Genomic DNA, 25,386 nt, shown 5'->3' on the forward strand with positions numbered 1-25,386 from the left:
AGAGAATACAGAGAATTATTTGGTTTGTGCAGAAAAACTTAAAAAAACGAAACTATTTTTTTCTTTCTTTCTTTCTGTCCTGTTCAGATGAGAGAGAGAGAGCGAGAGAGAGAGAGAGAGAGAGAGAGAGAGAGAGAGAGAGAAAAGCATAAACAACAACAAGAAATACATTCAATGCTTACACTAACTATGAATATGTTGGTGCTATCGTTAGCTAGTTGTATTTTCGATTGATGCCATATGGGGGGCCTGATGACCAAGGAGAAAGAGGAGGGCAGGATTCCCGTCCCGGAACAGGCGATACCCGGCCGACCCAACGGCACCCAGCCGGCGACCTGCGCCGGAGCGCAGGGAGGATACCCAGGCAGATAAGAGAGGGAAAGGCAGAAGCAGGAGAGCACCGAGAAGCCGCCGCAGGGTGGTGTCCTGCCCCGCGGCCGGCAGCCCAGGCAGGGAATAGGCCACGCCCTGGGAGCCACGCCATGGAGAAAAAGTTTGTGACCCATCTCCCACACTATTACTGTGGCTGACAGGTCCCTGACTGGCAGCCATTACCCAGCACCGTGATGGGATTGTGTGGGGAGGGTTGTGGACTGTATGCATTAAAACAGGAGAGCCTGGTTTAAAGAAGTGGAACAGTCGCATGGAAGTTCTTCCCAGCCGCACTTTCCTCCGCGCCTCGCCGAAGCTCCCCCGTGGAGTACGATGTATGTGGTGCGTTAAAAGAGGTGCGGGAATGGCGGGGCCTGAGCAACTGTGATGTCAGCCTCCCAACAGGTCCCAGCCATCCCACAACTAGAGGTGTGAGAAAATATCGAAATGGTGATATATCGTGATACTTTGTATCCCAAAAGGTTATCGATATGCTCCAGCAAGAATCGAGATATCATTTTAAAAAGGTGTCAATGCCTTAAAAAAAAAAAAATGGAACCAACAAATTGCTACCAAAATCTTCCACCATAATAGTGTCTCAGCTCTAAGGCTGCCTTGACCAGAACATTCACAGTCATTCTGTCAGATTTTCAGGGCATTTATAGGTCACTTCCTTATCATTTTAGAACCTTTTCCAGGTCTTTCCTGTTGAGTTTGAGTCACTGCCTACTTATTTGGGTAATTCCCAGGTCACTACCTGTTCTGTAACACAAAATGAACAGGAAGTGACCCATAAAATACCCCAAAATCAACAGGAAGTAACTTAAAATCAACAGGTAAATGACCTAAAATGGCCCAAAATTACCTCATTGCCTGGTATTGGCTGCTACTGACGGCCATAGACGTTCAATCCGTATGAAGTGGGAGGGATGGCAGCGAAGTTCATTCGCTGCCACCCTTCCAGTTCAAATGGATTGGACGTCTACTGGTGATAAACTCATTCCAATTAACAGCAGAAGCTTGTTTTTCTGTTTATTAGTTATTTTTAAAATATCCTAGAATGATTTCTTGATCAATGTATCGATAATCGTTGTATCGCCATATCGTCAGATCATCGTTATCATGAGTTTTGTATCTTAAACCGCATCGTATCGTGAGGTACAAAGAGGTTCCCACTCCTACCCACAACCTTGGTTTGTGCTGCATTAAAATAATGGAGGAGCCGGCCCGGGACTGTACGGCCCCGCTCTGACTCTTCCCGGCGCCACACCGAGCACTGGAGACCAGGGGACACCCACCCCAGGCCCCACGGGCCTCATGGGGCCCCGCCAATAGAAGCAGCCACCGCAGACCCGGAGAGGCGGACGGAGCCGGAGACTAGAGAAAGTTCATGGAAGAAGTGAAATGCTGAACATTTACTGTATTTGTTGGTGACCTTCACTGTGGAACATTTTAAGAAATGACGTTTCCTTGTTGGCCTTCAATAATTACATGTGAATGTGGTCTGGCATGCTCCTGTCATGTGCCCCAGTCTCTTCAGTGCATTTAATAGCATTATCCGAACAAATTATCATCTATTATCTGCCATGCAAAATGACCCTCTGCAAGAAATTAAGCACCCACTCAGGTTCATCTCTTCACTTTGTTGAGATTGCGAAACTGACTTCCTCTTTTTCCTTCTTAAAAATGCTGCATTCACTACTGAATTCAGTATTAACTTATGCCATGTTGTATACTGACTGCAACTTTCGAGAATATTTGTAAACAATGTGGTATTTGCATGGTGTCTCATGATTATTATGGATTTTAACTTGTATTCAGTTCTGCTTTCCCTCTTTTTATGTTCAAATGACAGCATCTCAGATTATCAAGACATTTTTAATGGGTCTGAATAGTTTTTTTTTGTGTGAAATATTTGCTATAAACATGACAGCATCTCAGATTATCAAGACATTTTTAATGGGTCTGAATAGTTTTTTTTTGTGTGAAATATATGCTATAAACAGGGTTATACCATAAGTACATCGAAATAATTCAGCCTGACGACTTTTCCGCTTTCAAAAAAAGGCGTCTCTGTTGGAAATTTTTCGGGTACCGTGGCTCTGGTGATATGTAAAACGTGGTTATGAAGCATATCTGTTCTCCGAGACTATGCTTCCTATACAAGATCACATTTACGGGAGTGCCAGTTACTCATAACCCTTTGACAATTCAAGGTAATGTTAGCTTCTCTAAAATTGATGAGATATTATTAATACCATAGATTTGCTACCAAACTGGATAACTATCGATGTAGTATGGCGAACATCAGTTGATTTTGACAGCACTTCAACGACTGGAGAAAAGCAGATAAGCATCTCATTATTTGTCGCACTACTAATTTCGATATAGGTCCATGCCCATCCTAGGGACAATCCGACTGTTTTCAAGTCAGTGGACTGACTGAAGAAATGAAAAAAGAAATATTAGGATGTTACATTCAAGAAACTGCCTCTAACATTAAGTAGAACAAAATATTCAGATACAGGCACACCACTTTTGTTTAATCCATTATTAGCTACTCTGTTTGAATCCATTCCTGCTCTTTAGGCCTGGTGCGGTTCAAAGATAGACACTCCTGAATATTATGTAGATTTATGAAAATGTCATTAGCAGAGACTAATTGACCAAAAAGTCAAAGTCAGCTGAGTCCTTAATAACACATTAAATTGAGCAATTAACCAAGGCAGTAGCCTCCGAATCCATTAAGCAGACTGACATCAAGTGATCCAGATGCTCCTGCTCTTTAAAAGCAAAGAGAGGGATTATGGGTGAAGGTTAACACCTGCAAAAGGCGGTAAATTTGACATTATCCTGAACCTTGCAGCGCAAAACCTGCTGACAGCTGCTTTAGCCCAGTAAAAGTCTCAGCTGGACTTCAAACACATGACTGGCTGCAGGTGATTCCCGCAAGTAGGCCAACTGTCTGAATCCCCTCATCTTTTCCCTCCAGTGGACGGAGCCATCCACCGTGCTGCCGGACCCCTCTTAAAGAAAGAGTGCGCCTCCCTTGGCGGCTGCCAGACTGGACAAGCAAAGGTCACCTGCGGTTACGGCCTTCCCGCCAAGTGTAAGTACAAACTGTGTGTCACAGCCAGCTGCTCAGTCTGAAGCTCCTAAACATGCTCATCCTGGTGGGAATATGTCGCCTAGTGCGGCAGGCATTCAGGGCTGCATTCACGCACTGCAAAGTCCTGAGATAAGTAAAGGTCACTCAGCTTTATGAATAAAATAGAAATATGGAAGCAGAGCGGTTTCCTTGTCACATAAATCATGCAGACGTTTAAATCTCAACATCAGCATCCCCAAGCTCATCCAGGTATCTATTATGGTTTCACCTGAAGTTTTCCACTTATAGCAGTAAAGTGCACTCAATTATTAAGTGACACTTGAATATGAACATTTAGAGTGACAGAAAAACCTTTAGTCATTGTTTCATGTTGGAAAAAGTATGAATATCAGTGCTTGATGTAGATGCAAACAAGTGTCATTTGGCACACTTTGTGGAACTCCATACCGGTTATTTATTTAACAGTATTTTTGAATATTAAAAAGGTTCTCTATTGGACGTGGATCTGGCAAGCAGTGAAGAGCTTTTCACACGAGCGCAAGCAATGTGCCTCGACCAAACCTATTCATTAGAGATGTCCCGATCCGATATTTGGATCCGATCAGACGCCGATATGGGCAAAAAAATGCGCATCGGTATCGGATCGGCCAACACGGAAAAATTCCCATCCAGACTTCTGATCCAGTTTTTTTAAAGTCCGGTCCCGGTTTTCCAACGCACCGATTTATATAATCCATTCCAGTTTTTGCTTCGGTTTCCCTAAAATCCGGTCCGCATTTTACGGCACACCTTCAACACACTACATTTACATTACCATCTCCCAATTTACCGAGAGACTTTATCGGTAAAAATGTCAGCTGTGTGGGATCATTTCACCTTAAAGGACGACAAAGACGAAGAGGCAGAGTGCAACATATGCCACAATAAAGTCAATCGTGGTGGTAAAGCTGTAAGAAGTTTTAATACAACCAACCTAATCAAGCATTTAGCGAAATACCACCACAAACAATATAAGAAGTATGTTAAGAAAACCGAAGACAAAAAGAAAGGTCCTACACAACTAACACTGGCAGAAACCTAGAAACCTTTGCTATGCATGACAAACTGGCACTCGACAGTCCCAAAACCCAGGGAATAACAAGTCATTGCCGAAGAATTCATTCTGGATGACGAGCCATTATCCCTCGTGAGTAAAGACGCACCATCCAACAGTTAGAACCACGGTACAACATGCCTAGCCGTCATTACATCTTTGAGCGATTCGGCCGTGGAAGATTCGAGAACGATTCACAAACATCCAAATTCCGATGATTGAAATATGTCAAGTAAAGTGGAACGCAATGAGAAACTGACCGCATTGCGTCCCGAGAGTACACATCATGCTTGTCATAGACCCGGGTAATGCCAATGCTCAACTCACGGCTTTAGCTCAACTCATGCTGCTGGATAAAAAACACAAGAATACCTGACTGCTGCTGACAGCCGCTACAAACTACGTCAACATCGTTTTACTGTAGATAATAGATATCATATGTATATAGAACTAGATGCACAATGACAGACTTGACGGCGTTAGCAACACTGAAGTATTGAAACTAGTTGCGTTAGTAAACAGCCGCCATCTTAAAGCAGGAGACTTCCCTAGTAGGCTGTTGTTAACCTTCCAAGTGAACCTAATTAACTTTTTATCTCAAATACTCCTAAATCGGCAAAATCATGACTTGAATCTATCTTCAAAACAGTTTTAAAACTTTCACATGTCGAAAGTAGACAGAAGGGAAATTATGGAATAACGGGAGCAATTTTAACAACTTTAACAGTTGATTCGCAAAATTAAATGAATTGAATGTAGTTTAAAGCTGCTGATACAGAATGGGGACTTGAGTATTTTATTTACTGTTTTAAAATGTTAACTTGATACTGAAATAGTCGTTTATTTAAAACTGAGAGGCTTTTTATACAATTTTTGTAACTAATGCACGAAACATTAAAAGCATCTAATAGCTTGGGGGGTTTGTGGGATTTTCCACTGAGGTTGTTTGTGTGTTTTGCTTTTTTAAGACAGTTTACAGTATTATTTGCACTTTTTACTGACTGGCTATACCATTTCTGTTTGTTATTTATAATGTTTTGGTTTGTCACTGAACAGGTCAGTTTCTTGTTACCAACCGTTGTGTGTTATTCAAACTCACCTAATTCAGCTGGCTAGTTGTTATCAAGAGTACTAAAACCTTTTTCAACATGAGTCTGACAACTAAGTAAGGAGGCTAAATAACTTTAAACTTTAACACATGCTCAGATAGGCCGGTATCGGTATCGGCCAGTATCGGTATCGGATCGGAAGTGCAAAACAATATCGGTATCGGATCGGAAGTGCAAAAACCTGGATCGGGACATCCCTACTATTCATTCTGTATGTGGTTACGGGGATACTTGCGCAAAGGAGTGTTATTCGGCGTTTTGGGCAGGGCAGAAAGTGGACATTTGCATGACGGGGAAGGTTATTAAAAACATTCTTTTTCAGATCAACAAAGCTCTGACTTCAGGAAGTGCCTCCAATAGGCGATGGGTTGGCAGCTGTGCTATTTTGCCTGGCGTATTCATAAATAATGGCATAAGGAGGATAGAGAAGCCTTTATAAATGTGCTTTATATGTTTCCCAAGCTTTGGGATTCTCGAAAGATGTGTCACTGCTCAGCCTAAAAGATATCTCTAAGCAGTATGGGTAAAAATGTAGCTCGCAAACGACTGTCCACATTGCCGTCTAAAGTAGTAGAGCACTTTTTACGACTGCTGTAATCTCTCTAACCTCCTTGAAATGTGCAAAGCTCTGGCTTTATTGTACAACAATGAGAAATAAATGCATTCTTGAGGCAGACTGTTTGATAAAAATCCTCTCTATTTCCCGAATGAAATGCTGTTACGTAAGCACTTACAAATTTAGGAGAGGGTTGTCACTTACTTTGCGTGATGCCAATGTCCCAATTGTGTAAAGGCCTGTGTAAAAGCCTTAACATATTTTGTGTAATTATGGATTTTTCGTGTCATACTGACACTCTCATTAATCTATTAATAACAGTGCATGTATTCGATGCAATATTAGTTAACTTTTCAGTATTGGTCGATTTCAGTGACGGCGGTGGACAAAAGTGGTAGTGTTTTGCCTTAAAGTGCGTACGACAGGATAAAGAAAGTCTTAAATAGCATTATTATGTGAATTACAATCAGATTTTGAGACGATTCCACTATATACAACAATTTGGCAAAGCACAGATGATGAGAAATTAGCGTTTTAATCCGCCGTCTAGCCATGCCTACCATTATAGGGCTCTGGCGTCCCCAACAGGTGGGTGACGTAAGCGGGAGAATGGTTTCATTGGATTTGGTATGCGGACCATTGAGGGGGAATTATTCACAACGAGGAAAATTCGACAAAGAGAGCCGCAAAACGTCAGTGTCTCAGTCACTCTACTCTAATATTTTTAAAGGATATTTCTTTTTATCGAAGTATTTTTCCCAATTTCTAAATAAATGGTATGCTCATGACAAATAACAAACTTGTGCTAGAATATGAAATAATAAAAATGCATTTATTCAGTACGACATGGCAAAATGACTCCATAATGGTCAAAACTGTCGACTTCACCTTTACTGTCGCACATCCCGAACGCTATATTATGCTGCCGTAGTTATGTATTCGCGGCCATTTTTAACACAATTGCCACAATTGCGGTGTCATCGGCCGAGTCGACAAGGAGCATGTCAGCCACAAAATGCAGGCCACCTACGTATTAAAATGATCCCAGTATTTGACATAATACAGAACACAATGTTTACTCACTTCCTTGTAAGTCCAATGGTCCCACAGTAGTAGGGCTTGTTTTGGCCAGTTTCCACCAGTGAATGGGAACTTTTGAAACCCCAAAAAGGCTCACACGCCTCTTCCTGGTGCGGCAACATTTTTATGCAGCCGTTTGTCAGCTAAACTGAGGAAAAGCTACAAGTGACATCACCACTCGAAATTAATATCTCAATAAAAGCATAATACTGTAGCTACAAAACCGTTGCAGCACAAACGATTAACATCATTTTTATATAAATTTGCGGGGTCGGGGAAACTTCATGGAGGTCCGTATAGATGGTCACAAAGCACATTTAAAGTGTATAAAGTGTCGTTGTTGCTGTTGTGCTACGAGCTATTTGCTGTCGTGTTGTGGCAGTTGGGATTCGTGCTTTTGCCAATTTGCAATCGCATTTTAGGAATTGGGGATTGTGTCGTGGCAGTTTGCATTCGTGCTGCGAGCCATTTGCTGTCGTGTTGTGGCAATTGGGGTTCGTGCGTTTGCCAATTTGCAGTCGCGCTTTTGGAATTGGGGATCGTGTTGTGACAATTTGCATTCGTGCTACGAGCCATTTACTGTCGTGTTGTGGCAATTGGGGTTCGTGCTTTTGCCAATTTGTAATCGCGCTTTAGGAATTGGGGATCGTGTTGTGGCAGTTTGCATTCATGCTTTTTGCTTTTGCAGAGCGTTTGCAATTTGGGTTCGTGCTTTTTTCTATTTGCAAAGTATTTGGACTTTGCATTTCGCCTGACACCTCTCGGCCACCATGGAAAAGTTACCTAGTGTTGTTTCAACATATACAATTGTTACGTTTTTCCCAACAGTTAAAGCATCGCTAAACAATGCACCTTACAAACTTGGCATACTCAAATTACTTTCATGTAAATTAACAAATCAAATGCCAGTTTTTTGGGCTCAAACTTTTCTGTTGAAGTTCACAATTGAGTACTTCATTCTGTTTCCAGCAGTTATCTTCAATATATATTAATACTCAGAGGCAAAAAATCTTTAATCCACTTTACAGAGATTTTAGTTGAAAAACAGATCTGTACCTATTGTGTGAAATCCTGCTAAATTATTAGTTGGAATAGTCTTGCTTGTGTGTTTATATATGTGGGAGTAAATACAGTGCGATGAGGAGAATAGATGAGAAAAAGCTTTGAAGTACTTGCATTGTCTGTTCTTCTTTGATGGTTGCTGACTTTTTTGTTGTTGTTGTGTGCACACACGCGCATGGTCGTGAGTTTTCAAATGCAATGCACAATTGTGTGTTTAGATGCTACACTGTGTCTGTGTGGTTCAGGTGCATGTCAAGCCTCCTCACTGTCTCACCTGCTGACAAAAGCTTATTGACAGACAAGCTTTATGACTAAAGGTTGTGTGTGCGTGTTCGCGTGTGAGTAGTTGCTTCCCAGCATGTGGTCCCAAAGTCCGCCCCCATCCCTCTCCCTCCCTAACAAAATATAGAGCCCCAAGAATAATCAAGCAACTCTCTGCTTCAGTGCTTAAACACTCACAACGGGTCTTGATTACCTCTCAGCAGGAGGAAAAGAGGAAGCAGACAGCAACATTGGAGGTAAAGCAAAGTAGGGATGACAAAATAGGTAGTTGGCTGACTCGGGGCGCAAGCAATGTGGTGCAAAAATGCTTTTACTCAACAAAGCCTTTAGCTAAAACTGTGCAGGTGAAGGGGTTGGTCATCCCAAGGTCTAATTGATCCTCGGAGCTAATTTTCCTGGTGCTTTGTGTTCCTTCAAGGGTTATCTACGGCGAACAGGTCCCAATATAATTACATTAATTTGATTGTATTCTTAATCAACTAAAGTGTCACACTAAACAAACCCAAAAGATTCCAACATTCCCCAAACCCAACATTCTTCGAAACATTTCTGCTTTGCAAATGCTTTGGAGCATGTGTGTTCTTTTCATTTGTTTTGTGATCTGTAAGATTTTGCTCCAAATTACCTCTCATTTCTTTGGTTGCTGGATATTTACAGTATCTTGCAGTGTTTTTGTGCCACATTGGTTTTAAGCTTTTTTGTTTGCATCATCCCTGTGTTTGCAATTTTTGGCCTGTTTACACTTCTCGGCCACAAATATCCCATCTGATTTTGGGCAACAGACATGTTTCACCTTAGATTGGTCACCTGCCGATTGCTGTCAATAAACCCATATTATTTGGTGGAAAGTGCAGTTGAAAGAACAGGGTTTGAAAGCAGCAGCCTGGGAGAATAGCAGGGGAGAAAAAAACAAGTGAAGCCAGAACAGCAGTATAAAACTATATATGACTGCAAAAATGTCACATGTGAATCAAGTTCAAGCTATAATATGAGGACTGGGAAAGTAGTGCTTGTGAAAAAGGGTGCGATGACAAGAAAAATGCCTGTAGAAATGGAGTACAAGTGGGGAAGGTAGTCCGAGAAGTTGACATTCATAAGGGTTGTTTATATATAAATGAGAGAGTGGTAACCAAATCCCATTGGTTTGTGCCAATAAATAAAATACTTTTTAAATCGACACGATCACATATACCATGCTAAACATGAATTGTGTATTTTCTCTGTAGGCGCAGTTAGGGTTGGGCATCGTTTGAATTTGAACGGTTCCGGTTTTGATTCTGATTCCACGTTTCGATTCCGGTTCCAAATGATTCTCGTTTCTGATTCTTTTAAAAGGCAGGGTAAAAAAATGCATAGTTTATATTTAAATTCTTAACTTCTCGATTAATTTTTTGATTATATGAACTTTCGATTAACTATGAATTTCTCACAGGGCTAATTTTAACTTGTTTAATAAATATCAGTCTTTGAACTTAAATAAGAAGTTTCCACAGGAGTGCACTTTCACAAAATTTTTTAAAAAATCTCACTGAGAAAACATTTACACATATTCTTTTGCCGATGTTTTAGAGTGTCTTATGCTGCAGGCATTTTTACATGTTATTGAGCTCCCACTAATGGGCTAACCAATGCACAATATCAAACAAACAAATAAACAAAAAAACAACTTGTAAAACCCAGTCCAGATTAGAAGCGGGTACAGTATAAAATCACCAACAGTTTTTGTTGAAGAAAATGATCATATCTGCCTACTCAGGAAGTAAGCGTGAGCGTTCTGGACAGATAGTGTCTCCTGCAGTGGAGAACACATGTTCACTGGGTGTAGATGAAGCTTGAACGCATAAATATGAGAAAGCGAGAAAAAAATCTCAAATATTACTTTGGGGTAAGGTAGCTGTGAGCCGCTACGCACGTTCCATACATGTACCTTAGCTACAGTGGGGCAAATAAGTATTTAGTCAACCACCAATTGTGCAAGTTCTCCTACTTGAAAAGATTAGAGAGGCCTGTAATTGTCAACATGGGTAAACCTCAACCATGCGAGAAAGAATGTGGAAAAAAAACTGAAAATCACATTGTTTGATTTTTAAAGAATTTTTTTCCAAATTAGAGTGGAAAATAAGTATTTGGTCAACTAGAAACAAGCAACTCTGGCTGTCAAAGAGGTCTAACTTCTTCTAACGAGGCTCCACTCGTTACCTGTATTAATGGCACCTGTTTTAATTCATTATCGGTATAAAAGACACCTGTCCACAACTTCAGTCAGTCACACTCCAAACTCCGCTATGGCCAAGACCAAAGAGTTGTCGAAGGACACCAGAGACAAAATTGTAGACCTGCACCAGGCTGGGAAGACTGAATCTGCAACAGGTAAAATGCTTGGTGTAAAGAAATCAACTGTGGGAGCAAATATTAGAAAATGGAAGACATAGAAGACCACTGATAATCTCCCTCAAGCTGGGGCTCCATGCAAGATCTCACCCATTGGTGTCAAAATGATAACAAGAACGGTGAGCAAAAATCCCAGAACCACGCAGGGGACCTAGTGAATGGCCTACAGACAGCTGGGACCACAGTAACAAAGGCTACTATCAGTAATACAATGCGCCGCCAGGGACTCAAATCCTGCACTGCTAGACGTGTGCCCCTGCTGAAGAAAGTACACGTCCAGGCCTGTCTGCGGTTCGCTAGAGAGCATTTGGACGATCCAGAGGAGGACTGGCAGAAAGTGTTATGGTCAGATGAAACCAAAATAGAACTTTTTGGTAGAAACACAGGTTCTCGTGTTCGGAGGAGAAAGAATACTGAATTGCATCCGAAGAACACCATACCTACTGTGAAGCATGGGGATGGAAACATCATTCTTTGGGGCTGTTTTTCTGCAAAGGGACCAGGACGACTGATCTATGTAAAGGAAAGAATGAATGGGGCCATGTATCAAGAGATTTTGAGTGAAAATCTCCTTCCATCAGCAAGGGCATTGAAGATGAGACGTGGCTGGGTCTTTCAGCATGACAATGATCCCAGACACATAGCCAGGGCAACAAAGAAGTGGCTTCGTAAGAAGAATTTCAAGGTCCTGGAGTGGCTAGCCAGTCCCCAGATCTCAACCCTATAGAAAATCTTTGGAGGGAGTTGAAAGTCCGTGTTGCCCATTGACAGCCCCACAACATCACTGCTCTAGAGGAGATCTGCATGGAGGAATGGGCCAAAATACCAGCAACAGTGTGTGAAAAGATTGTGTAGAGTTATAGAAAATGTTTGGCCTCCACTATTGCCGACAAAGGGTACATAACAAAAGTACTGAGATGAACTTTTGGTATTGACCAAATACTTATCTTCCACCATGATTTGCAAATAAATTCTTTAAAAATCAAACAAAGTGATCTTCTGGTTTTTTTTTTTCCACATTATGTCTCTCATGGTTGAGGTTTACCCATGTTGACAATTACAGGCCTCGCTAATACGTATTTTCAAGTGGGAGAACTTGCACAATTAGTGGTTGACTAAATACTTATTTGCCCCACTGTATAATTTCTTCCATTGATTATAATTTGATGTAGATGAGGCAAAAATAATAAGGATTTCCTTATTTGTAAAACCGATTCTAAAACAAAAGATGCTTTTAATACTGTTGACTTTCACGGAGGTGGCAACGCGCTACATGAACTACGTAGCAGCTTATATAGCTGCATTAGCCCGTAATAATACGACTTATTATCATACTATTCCATCCATCCATCCATCCATCCATCCATCCATCCATCCATCCATCCATCCATCCATCCATCCATCCATCCATCCATCCATCCATCCATCCATCCATCCATCCATCCATCCATCCATCCATCCATCCATCCATCCATCCATCCATCCATCCATCCATCCATCCATCCATCCATCCATCCATCCATCCATCCATCCATCCTCTACAGCTTAATCCGGGGTCAGGTCGCGGGGTCAACAGAAGACAGATGTAATTTATTGTTTTACTTACCTGGTTCTGACTGGTTAGATGACCGGCGCAGCGTGTCAGATACACAGCACTCAGCTATGCACTACTCCTCAATTGTATTCCATGAAGCCGGAGGTGTTTAATCATAGTGGTCGTGCTGACTGGTCATTTTTCTCTGTGAAGTTGAGCCAAACTTTTAAGCGCCGCCGCACGGTGTCCATGGTTGAAATCAATTTGAAATGCACAAACACACGCTTAATGTGGCTTCTTCGCGGTGTTCGGCAGGTATTTTGTTCCGCTCGGCGGTCAGGGCATCAAAACATGGAATTGAAATTTAAAAATTTGAACGGTTCCTGGAGAATCGGAGTGTTAGTCCCGGGTCAAATCGATGCTTGATGCCTAACCTTAGGCACAATAAGGAAATGCAAAGTGAGCCTCCTTTATACCTGAAAATTAAAATGCAACTCAACATGAAAGAAAGCGTGCTTAAAAGCGGACACTCGTTCATCTAGAGTCTGATGGGTTTGCCACCAGATGTGATTTCAAACCCGCCATCTCGGAGAATTTGCCAAATGGCCGGGCGGACCTCATGTCAGCCGTCCCAGTGGAGTGCACGCAGACAAGCCCGCTGCCACTTAGACAGGGAGCATCGCTGCACTGTAACCTAGCAACAGTGCATAGAGTGCACGGCCCACCACCACTGATGTTTAGTAAGAGTCACATGCAATTTAAAAGTGTTGACAAATGACATCTGGAAAACAGCAAGACAGTTTAGCTTAAGTCCATTAACATTTAAGACAAATTTTGCGGCAATAAATCAACAAGCTGTCAGCTTTGGGTCATACGAGCTGCTGCACATGATGGTTTAGGGTTTGGCAGACTTTAGCAGTGTTTCCACCAAGCTGTCCGATGCAGGTTGGGTAAGATAGTATCATAACTAGGAACGTTTCCACTGCCAAGTTGTATGCTGTTTTATTTATGTGACACATAGCCAGAAACGAAGAGGAGATAAAAACCACTGTCCTCAATCATCTTTACTTCGTTGCAAGTTAATGTCGCGTTCAATTTGTCACACTGACGCAACATCCCCCGTCTACATGGAGCGCACCTACCTGAGTGGTAAACCTTGGGCAATGGAAACACACGGTATTTTTAGGGTATGATAAAGCAATGTTATAATATCATACCAGACCCATACCGGACTGCTCAGTGGAAACACTGCTCTATAATGTGTTTTTGCTTATTTCTGTTGCCTGACAGGGGAGAGTGTTGTCCCGACAATCCCGACGCCTCAGAGCACACTTGTGTACCAATACTCCGAACCTTTTCCCCAGCCAGCCCTCACGACTCGCCTACACAGAACATAGCCTTACACTAGGGAAACAGGGCAGGAGCTGAGGGCTGTCTGAAACCAGTAGAGAAGAGAGACATGGCTTGTTAGTGCGAGGTCAGACCATAATCAACTGGTGAGGGCTTGACCATTAATGTTGTTTTTTTTTTTTTTTTTTTAAACATTTCTGACATTTTGAGCTGGGAGTTATGAATAACTGAATACAAAATGTTTCCATAGATTCCTTCTAGACCACCTAGTAACACATACGCACTCTGATGAAAAAGACGGTTATAGCTGACATTTAGATAGAATGATTTAAAAAAAAAAAAAAAAAAAAAAAGACCCAAATGCTGTCTGGAAAATAGGTTTCCTGGGGGTGGTTTCTAACATGCATCAATTCATCCAAGAGCAGCTGGTCAGCTGACCTGAGGCACCAGGCAAGAGCCAAGGGATAAAACCTCTCAGAGCAGTATGGCAGGGTGAAAACATCTGAACATGTAAAAAAAATTTAAAGAATCTTCAAATGAACTCCAAGAGCACAAACACCCAGTGGAGAGAGACCACAATTGGAGTCATGTGTTTCCAACAAGTAAATAGGGTAGCAACAGCATTTTCAGTCAATTTTTGAGGGAGAAAAGGTTCATTAAAGCACAGGTTACTGTTTCAGCACAAGTGTGGTTGTGCGTTAGCTGAGGTAGGGATAGAAAATGAACAATTTCTAAAATAGTCATTGACATTCTACTAGTGCTGCAACAATTAATTGATTAACTCGAGTAATTTGATTAGAAAAAAAGATTCGAATTTTGCTGCTTCGAGTATTCGTTTAATTAAAGTGGTGTCGTGTTTTGAAAGTGTTAGCATTTAGTTTTATTGATTTGGGTGGATACACTGTCCTCTAGTGGCGACAGTTAACATGGCATAACTCATTTCACATTGCTGAATTTAGCTGTTCCCGGTTAAGACCAACTTAAGCTAAGTTTTTGTTTGAGCTAATGTTTTTTAATACATTTTTAAATTAGTTTATTGGTCTATTTAGCTGTTTTTTTTGTGGGAATATGTGTTTGAAACATTTGTTAAGATCATTGTTAAAAAAAAAAAAAATTAGCTGTTTTTTTGTGGGAATATGTGTTTGAAACATTTGTTAAGATCATTGTTAAAAAAAAAAAAAAAAAAAAAAAAAAGTATTTTATAGCATATTATCTAGCAGACTTTTGCTATGTAAGTTAAGTTAGCCAATTGTTCTTTTGGTGTACTTACATCCTCATTTATTTTTTATAACGTTTGAGGCTCAGCTCAGGTTTTTTAATTTTCTATGCTCCTTATCCGATGACTCGATTATAATCTAAAATAATCGATAGCTGTAGCTCTACATTGTACCCAATATTTTTCTGGCATTTCACGATTCATTTTTTTATTGAATGAAATAAATACAAAGACGATAATTTGTTTGGCTCATCCAATCATTTAGACCATAATCCAAATTGAAAGAAACCTCAACTGTTATATTTGTAAATTGTTTGGTAGGGGAAAAACTCCATGGTGATGCCATTAGATGGCATACAGTGGTACCTCTACATACGGATTTAATTTGTTCCAGGGCTTGGGTTGTAAGTCGAAATGGTTGTATGTCGAGCGGGATTTTCCTATAAGGATACATTATAATTTGTTCCACAGCCCAAAACCTACGCTAAATCCTTCATAAATACTGCAAGTACAATTACAAATAGCAATTACACATAGCAAAACAAGTATGTTATAAATGCAAATCATAACCGTAATAATAATAATAATAATCTAACTAATCGGGTTCTAATGTGGCGGTTGTGTTTTATAAGCTGTTCCTGAATGCACCGTGTGACTGAAAAGAAAGTTAGAGGTGAGTTTTTCTTTCACTTTTCATGTTCTGTAGTTGTTGGCGTCAGCTACGGCAATGGTGATGTGTTGTTGTGGGGTGGCGTGGCTCAGTGGTAGAGTAGTTGTCCCCCAAACCAGAGGTTGTGGGTTCGATTCTCCGCCCTGATGAACTCGTCTAAGTGTCCTTGAGCAAGATACTGAACCCCACGTTGCTCCTGGTGCTGCGTCACCAGTAGGTAGATGGCGAGATAGTGTAAAGCGCTTTGAGCGCCTTGAAAGGTGGAAAAGCGCTATATAAGTATAACACCATTTACCATTTGCACAAGTTCTGAAATAAATGATTAAAAACCTGACTAAGCTGCTGACTTCCTTGCCGATGTTTCAAATATAATAATCGTCACTTTAACTTATATAGGAGGTCGAGGAGGGCCGTCGAGATCCTAGACATATTCCATCATTTCCATTTTAATTTTCAATGGTAAGCGTCACCTTTTTCCTTTTGTTCACCACCTACACTAACCTTCTTGGGATCCATGTTGATTTCTTTCTCAAGAAAATCCGGCGTGCTACTGTTTTGCGGGAAAACAATGAAATTGCGACGCTGTTGTAAATCGTCGTATTTCGAGCATGTCGTATGTCGAAGTATCACTGTATATGAAACTCAAACATGTTAAATGTTCGTGTACACGCATGCAAACATTCAAACAGATAATCAAATAATGTATTCAACAGATGTAAATACGGAGTGGAGTTTTCTGTTTTTTATAAGTCCTGAAACGAATTAATTTTGTATGTGAGGTACCATTGTATATTGTGTTATCAAAACTAACAATATCATTTTCCTGGGCAAATGACAGGTACTGTAAATCATGTTACCATGAAGACTTGAATTTGGTAACCATCAGATTCACAAAAAGGAACTTTGAACAATGAGGCTTTGCCATTATAGGATCACTGATGGAATTGTAGCTTTAACATGTTTGCCTGGGAATACATATAGTGTTACATACAGTACATTTTGTTTCCTGAATCAATTGCGTGGATACATGGTAATTCAAAGCTGTTAAACACCAATCGATATTTAGTTTCTCCTCATGTCTTTGTTTTTTTTTATGTCATGATCTTTTACACATTTGCTATTATATACGAGTACTGTATGTACATATACAGTGTATATATATATATATATATATATATATATATATATATATATATATATATATATATATACATACACAGGGGTGCACATAAGTGGTCCGCATGCGCGCATGCGTACTGGACGTAGAAAAACGCGCTGGCCCTCGACGGCTTCCATACGCTTTTGCGTACCGATGGCTGACCACTGTATTTGCAGCGGACACGAGAAAATCACTTCTGAAAATGTCAGAGGCAGGCCCCACTGAGTAATTATTTCGTGTTCCCCCACCCCCGTCAAAAGACAGACAGACGACAGACGTCACCGGAGCTACCGGGAAAAAAGGACTTTTGCTGAAAAGTGGCTGCAGGAGGTACCATGGCTAGACGTAAATGATGCTCGCACGGAAATGCGGTACAAAATGTGCCGTGAGAATCCCAATGTCGCTGATAAGAGCAGCACATTTTATGTAGGGTCAAAGAATTTCAGCCATCCAAACTTTGAAAAGCACGAAAAAAACAGCATGTGGCAATTAAGCAAACTATCGATGTCGGACAGGACCACACTCGCCCTATGGACAAGTGGCGGAATAAAGTTTAATGAACAGCGCCATGCACTGGCAAACATGTTTTTGCTCGCATTTCACAAAGCTAAACATGCACGTTCAATGACCTCTTATGAGGAGGACATCCCACTTTTACAAAGGCTTGGAGTTAATGTGGGAGCCGCATAATGTCCTTTATTTTGAATTAGTGCTTTTATGTTTATTTCTTTACATTTCACTTCAGAGTAATGACAATTTTGTTGTGCCAGTTGATGTTAATCAAGCAATAATTGTTAATATAATTATTTAAAGGTAATTGGCTCTAAGTAAAGCTTGTCATAATTTTATCGCATCAGGTGGGTCGGCTCTCAAGCTCAATGAGGACCAAGTCACAAATCCAGGTCCTCTTCTGAGAACCTGGGCAAAAAAATGATGTGCACCCCTGTGTGTGTATATATATATATATATATATATATATATATATATATATATATATATATATATATATATATATATATACAGTGCCTTGCATAAGTATTCGGCCCCCTTGAACCTTGCAACCTTTCGCCACATTTCAGGCTTCAAACATGAAGATATAACATTTTAATTTTTTGTCAAGAATCAACAACAAGTGGGACACAATCGTGAAGTGGAACAAAATTTATTGGATAATTTAAACTTTTTTAACAAACAAAAAAAAACTCAAAAGTGGGGCGTGCAATATTATTCGGCCCCCTTGCGTTAATACTTTGTAGCGCCACCTTTTGCTCCAATTACAGCTGCAAGTCGCTTGGAGTATGTTTCTATCAGTTTTGCACATCGAGAGACTGACATTCTTGCCCATTCTTCCTTGCAAAATAGCTCGAGCTCAGTGAGGTTGGATGGAGAGTGTTTGTGAACAGCAGTCTTCAGCTCTTTCCACAGATTCTCGATTGGATTCAGGTCTGGACTTTGACTTGGCCATTCTAACACCTGGATACGTTTATTTTTGAACCATTCCATTGTAGATTTGGCTTTATGTTTTGGATCATTGTCCTGTTGGAAGATAAATCTCCTTCCCAGTCTCAGGTCTTGTGCAGATACCAACAGGTTTTCTTCCAGAATGTTCCTGTATTCGGCTGCATCCATCCTCCCGTCAATTTTAACCATCTTCCCTGTCCCTGCTGAAGAAAAGCAGGCCCAAACCATGATGCTGCCACCATCATGTTTGACAGTGGGGATGGTGTGTTCAGGGTGATGAGCTGTGTTGCTTTTACGCCAAACATATCGTTTTGCATTGTGGCCAAAAAGTTCAATTTTGGTTTCATCTGACCAGAGCACCTTCTTCCACATGTTTGGTGTGTCTCCCAGGTGGCTTGTGGCAAACTTTAAACAAGACTTTTTATGGATATCTTTGAGAAATGGCTTTCTTCTTGCCACTCTTCCATAAAGGCCAGATTTGTGCAGTGTACGACTGATTGTTGTCCTATGGACAGACTCTCCCACCTCAGCTGTAGATCTCTGCAGTTCATCCAGAGTGATCATGGGCCTCTTGGCTGCATCTCTGATCAGTTTTCTCCTTGTTTGAGAAGAAAGTTTGGAAGGACGGCCGGGTCTTGGTAGATTTGCAGTGGTCTGATGCTCCTTCCATTTCAATATGATGGCTTGCACAGTGCTCCTTGAGATGTTTAAAGCTTGGGAAATCTTTTTGTATCCAAATCCGGCTTTAAACTTCTCCACAACAGTATCTCGGACCTGCCTGGTGTGTTCCTTGGTTTTCATAATGCTCTCTGCACTTTAAACAGAACCCTGAGACTATCACAGAGCAGGTGCATTTATATGGAGACTTGATTACACACATTTGGATTCTATTTCTCATTATCGGTCATTTAGGACAACATTGGATCATTCAGAGATCCTCACTGAACTTCTGGAGTGAGTTTGCTGCACTGAAAGTAAAGGGGCCGAATAATATTGCACGCCCCACTTTTCAGTTTTTTATTTGTTAAAAAAGTTTAAATTATCCAATAAATGTTGTTCCACTTCATGATTGTGTCCCACTTGTTGTTGATTCTTGACAAAAAAATTAAATTTCATATCTTTATGTTTGAAGCCTGAAATGTGGCGAAAGGTTGCAAGATTCAAGGGGGCCGAATACTTTTGCAAGGCACTGTATATATACTGGACTGTCTCAGAAAATTAGAATACACAATATTCTAATTTTCTGAGACAGTCCTGTACATTAATCCACCATTTAAAGCAGGGGTGTCCAAACTTTTTGCAAAGGGGACCAGATTTGGCGTGGTAAAAATGTGGGGGGCCGACCTTGGCTGACGTCCTTTACATAGAACAATATACAGGACTGTCTCAGAAAATTAGAATATTGTGTATTCTAATTTCCTGAGACAGTCCAGTATATATATATATATATATATATATATGTACACACACACACACATACAAAGTACAGGCCAAAAGTTTGGACACACCTTCTCATTCGTGTGTTTTCTATATTTTCATGACTATTTACATTGTAAATTCTCACTGAAGTTAATAAAACTGAATAAACACCTGGAATTTGGAAATACATACTTGGCAATAATAATAATTAAAAAAAAAAAAGTGTGATATTCTAGTATCTTAAGTTTCAAGTAGCCTTGAAACTTTTTGCACACTCTTACCATTCTCTTGATGAGCTTCAAGAGGGCGTCACCTACAATTGTTTTTGACTTCACAGGTATGCCTTTTTAGGGTTGATTGTTGGAATTTATTTCTTTAATCAATCGGGTTGGGACCTTTATTTGTGTTGCATTGAATGAGATGTGTCCAAACTTTTGGCCGTTCTTGTAAATCTTCTTTGGTGCTCCTGCCGTTGTTGAGTGCTTATTCATTTTTCATTTTTTTAACTTTGCCTATGTTGGCCTTTTGTGAAATAATATATTTGGCGGAAAACACTCAGGTGACTTGAAGTTTTGCTCTGAGACCCCCGATTTGGCCAAATTTCAAAATTGTGTGATACATCATTGGAAAGCTTAAAATCTCAATTTTCTGGGGGAAGAAAAAGTTTGAACAGGAGGGCATTTTAAAAAAAAGTTTTTTAAACAGCAAAACCCTATCTGGAGGTGAGAGCACGCAAGAGCAGAATTACAGAAGCCATGACTTTAACGAGATATTATCACGTACTTACCTTGTTTCGACCCATAAACTCCATGTAGCATGTATCCTTGAGTATCAAGACACAGCTGTGAATGGCCACAGGTGGATTTTTTGGGGATTTTATGGGTGAAACATGGTAATATAACAAGGGTCGCGATGCAGAAATCGCAGACATCAAGGAGTGGTCAAGATTTTCTTTTTCATATATTTACCCTTTTAAATTTTTTTTTCAATTTGTCTTTGTTTGGATCGATTATTTATCATCAGTAACAGAAAAAATATAATTAAGCAATAGTTATGAGGTGACAATATCCGTGACTTTTTTACAGACAGATTTTTTTCATTGTGACAGAATTTGTTTAAAAGTTTAAAATATGCGAGTGAATAATTTTTAAAAGTTTTTTTTTTTTTTTTTAAATGAAATATGAGACATCAATTAATGATTCTAAGCTAAAAACAACAGACAAATATAATTAATTACCTTTTTTTATGGCTGGATTGAAACAAAAGCGGTTGCGCGATGTCTGTAAACGGGGGTTTTCAGGGTAAAACGGACAAATTAAAAATATTTGGGGGGCTTAATGTGCCATGAATCTGCTATGGCAGCATCAGAGGTTGCGCTAGACTTTTTCGTTGTCTGTCATTTTGACTGACAGTGTCATAAAAATCTGGTCATAATCTATTTTTACCCGTCACTTACATTTTTAAAATGATAATAATGATATATTCAATAGTATTTAGTTTTCATTCATTTTTAATGAATATTCTGTCCAAACAAGCTTAACAAGAGGCAAACAGACAGCGGAGTGCACCAATCAGCGACGGGCAGACGTGCCGTTAGCAAAGCGACGAGGGCAGGACGAGGGACTTGCGCGCGGAAGTAAACATACGAGGAGAACTGAGTTTATTCAACATGGCTAGCGCGAGACAGACTGTTGTCAATGATTCGTGTCGATGTGTTTTAGCTCATTTAAAACTGAATTTACGGCGGATTGAAACATATTCTCGGCTCTCCCGTTCGCCATCCGTGTTGTTCTAGAGACGACTTTCGGCGCGCAAGAGTGACGTTGCTCGTGAAGAACATGTCACGCAAATAAACAAATCTGATTTGTCGATTGATTTTGTACCTACTCGAGAGGCTGTGTCCCAGACTTGTCTCTCAGTGTTTGAAAAATACAGGGAGAATAGTCTGGCCGTGCTAGGCAAACACTCAGTTGCCTTGACATTTTTCCGAGTAAGGCCAACGACGTAATGCATCAAGAAAGACAATAGCTAATTAATATGCTCACTTGCCGCCACCCTGTGATCTGGGGTGTGAATTGCAACCTGTCAAAATGACGGATGGACTTCAGTTTTTTCCGTCACCGTTTTAAAAAACCGGTCAACGACGGAAAATATTCGGTTAACGCGACCCCTGGGCAGCATATAGACGTATCGTTCTATCAAACACAACAGTTGTTTTGGCTTAAAATTAAGCTGTTTCTTTTAAAGAGGAGTGCAAGAGCAGAAACTGGATTTTGAGTCTTGTCTGTGTTTTCTGCCATATACAGTACGCTCAGTGCATAATTTGTAAATCGTAAGGGGCTGGAATGCAAAGTACATATGACAGCACAGGGATGACGAGACGGACACAGGTTCCGGAAGATACGCAGAAAATGGTGCTGAAAACAGCAAATGCCCACTTGCCATGCTGTGGGACTTACAATCCTCAATTTCAGATAATATTAATGGTATAAATGTTATGACAGTACACAGTCAGCAATTAGTTTCTCAACAGGTCTAACTTGTAAGACATAAAAAAAATTAAAAAAAATTTTTTTTTTTGCAAATTTCAACCCCCCCCCCCCCCCCCCCCCCCCCCCCCCCGTCTTCTCTGGCCCCAAAGTTCCCACCGCCTTACATATTGTGCAGCCCAAACCCGAATTTCCCATAAGGTTACTGGCCTGTTGCTCCAGCTGTTGGTACTCCACCTGGCTGACTGCTGGCACTGTAGCTGGCCCCCACTGTAGCTGCTGCCAAGGTAGCAACTTCTAGTCCCGGCTTGGCTGGCTGTCCGTGAATCTAGATAGCTGCTGCGGCGCTAGCCTCATGCTGCACTCGGTCTTGCCCGTTAGGATGATCGCTGCAGCTGCCCTCACCCGGTTATGTCTTTTTGGCATGTTGAAATACCGTTTGATGCTGGCTGCTTGCTCCCCAGATGCCGCAAATTTCCCCAATTTTTTTTTTTTTTTTTTAAATGTCAGAAGCGTGACTTGTTGGCCCAGCTTTTTAGTGCATCAACAAATCTCCCACTCTTTCAAATGACGTTACATTTTTATAAACAACATTGGTACCGGCATCCCCACGGGGCCGCTGTCCCGTTTCAATGTGACTGGCATTACCAATTTGGCGTAGAAGAAAAAGTGGACGAGCATAAGGGGGAAAGAGAGGGAGCGAAAAGGAGAGTTGCGCTGAAGCGCGTGTTGACTGGCTGATTGTCCACCGGTGGATTTTGTTTAGTTAATAAAAGTCTCCTTGCAGCAGCCATCTGAGGCGTCTCTGTGTTTTTATACACTCTACACCACCTCCCCGAAGGAAGAACTGGACGTGGGAGCGACGACGAACGAGCCACGGAAATCGCCAGTCCACATATTATTATTATTTTCTATACACAAGAGGTGCCGGATCTGCCCAAATAAGTCCCGGAACACAGGGAGGCCAAAATCAAGAGGTGGCCGGCACAAATTAACCCCTCCATACACTGTAGACTGGTATTTTGTGGTGGACAAACCACGACAGTTGTGTTGGTGTTGAATATGCTTGATTCCAGGTTATCTTACAATGGGAATGTTATCAATCGCAAGGACAAGAAAAAGCATGGTTTTATCATAAAAGTTCACAACTATGATAAAATTGTAAGCATCTTTTCTATGCAGCGGCGTAGATCAAAAGAATGGCTCGAATCCTTTTTGCCAGCTTGTGAGGCTAGCCGTTGCTAGGCAGAATTCATAAGGCAATTATAATCAATCATAACAGCCCCACAGGCCAATAAAAAATTTGCATATACCCCATACGCCCACTAGGCTGTTTGAATGGCAAACTAAGGCTGCAACTAGACTACAAAAGCAGGATAATGAGCTGATTATGACTTGAATCACGGGCAGCACAGTAGGTTTGTGGTTCGCACGTCTGCTTCACTCTTGTGAGCTCTGAGGTTCAATGTGGGTTCTGGTCTTCCTGTGTAGAGTTTGCGGGTTCTCACTGTGCTTGCTTACCCCATACCCCCCATACCCCCCCAGCCCCCACCAGCACCACACACACACACACACCAAGCACTCTAATACATTTAAAACAACTAGTTTGACAAATTTGTGAAATTGATTAAAATTAATTGAAAAATGTTAAATGAGCCAAGCACAATATAACATGATATTAACCAGATGATAGTTTATTTGAAGATATTCTGTGTGAATATGACCGTGCTTTGTTGTTGTGCTATAATGTGCCCTGTGATTGACTGGCAGCCAGTCTGAGGTTTACCCTCTCTAGCCTGATTGAGCTGGCAAATTTTACTAATGAGAGAGTACAGTATGAATTGGACCATTAATATTGCATTGCAAGTATTGCATTAAAATCCAGAGGCAGTTGTGTACTGTAGTTGTTGTACCATGATTACTTGGGATAGGTTATACTCAGTAAACACGTTCAGTGCACTTTATATGGATTTTTGTATTATACCTTCTTTGAACTACCTCTGTTGTGTGCATCCCTGTTGCGCATTCATAGACCTTGAGTCATTTGTCAACGTGAGTCAACGTGTGAGAGCTATGCTACATGCTAACCCAAACCGAGCGGCTCTTCTAAGTCTCTTCCACAAAACTACCCCGACTCATGTCAAACACGGCGGCATGGGTGATAGCCTTCACTGATCGGCCAGCCCCCGGCGGCGTGCAAGTTTCGGCTCATCATTGAAAGCCGAAAATGGCGCATTCTCGGTGGACAAACGTCAGAGCTCGTGGCTGCCCGAGCCCAAGCTGAGCATAGTGCTCTCTCTGCGTGCACGCGAAGAGGGCTAAGAGGGGTGCATGTCTCTACACAATGAAGAACAACAGACAGCGTGGTTGCCCTAGCACGGACGCTCGGACCAAGCAGGTCGTCGGCCGAGGGAGGCGGCCTCTCCCGCCTTTTTGGTGGACAGGGAGCCTTGTTACCCACAAAATGCAAGCCACATTCTTATTGAAACGTGTGCCATGATGGCAGTATTTGACAATATAAAACATGTAGCTTACTCACTTCCTTGTCCGTCGACTGTTCCCACAATTGTCGGATGTGTTTTGTCCATTCTCCGTGGTGAACAGGATCTTTTTGAAACCCAAAAAGGCTCAGAAGCTTCTCCCTGGTGCAGCAACAAAAACCTGCAACACATTAGGCTAGCGTGATGTGAAAGATAAACGAAATAATCCTCAAAATCAGCTGAATCCGCAGTCCTTCTGCATAATATAGTAATGGCTATATTGTGAAGGTGATGAGTCCGTTGACGTCACATTCGCCTTCTTCCTCAATCCAGACTTTTGCCGGAAGTCACTCATTTTCATGTAGCAGGATTCAAAAAATTGAATATACAGTATATCACAAAAGTGAGTACACCCCTCGCATTTCTGGAGATATTTAGGAATATCTTTTATTTTAAGAGATTGAAGAGGTGGGGGCTCAGCCTGTTAGTGCTCAGACCATACGCCGCACTCTACATCAAATTGGTGTGCATGACTGTCACCCCAGGAGGAAGCC

At 41.1% G+C, this 25,386-nt stretch overlaps 1 protein-coding gene across 3 annotated transcripts in view; it reads left to right on the plus strand.

Annotated features, from left to right (window-relative positions):
* Nucleotides 1-25,386, plus strand: part of macrod1 (mono-ADP ribosylhydrolase 1) — a 317,841-nt gene that overhangs the window by 220,963 nt on the left and 71,492 nt on the right. For 2 of the 3 annotated variants that reach the window (XM_057851204.1, XM_057851202.1), the window contains exon 5: nt 3,365-3,481. The exons of the other annotated variant lie outside the window; for it this stretch is intronic. In XM_057851204.1, coding sequence (XP_057707187.1) covers nt 3,365-3,481 — 117 coding nt within the window. The remainder of the gene's footprint in view (nt 1-3,364; nt 3,482-25,386) is intronic. 3 annotated transcript variants of the gene reach the window in all.

Source organism: Corythoichthys intestinalis, chromosome 11 (assembly GCF_030265065.1).
Source record: "Corythoichthys intestinalis isolate RoL2023-P3 chromosome 11, ASM3026506v1, whole genome shotgun sequence".
Taxonomy (NCBI): domain Eukaryota; kingdom Metazoa; phylum Chordata; class Actinopteri; order Syngnathiformes; family Syngnathidae; genus Corythoichthys; species Corythoichthys intestinalis.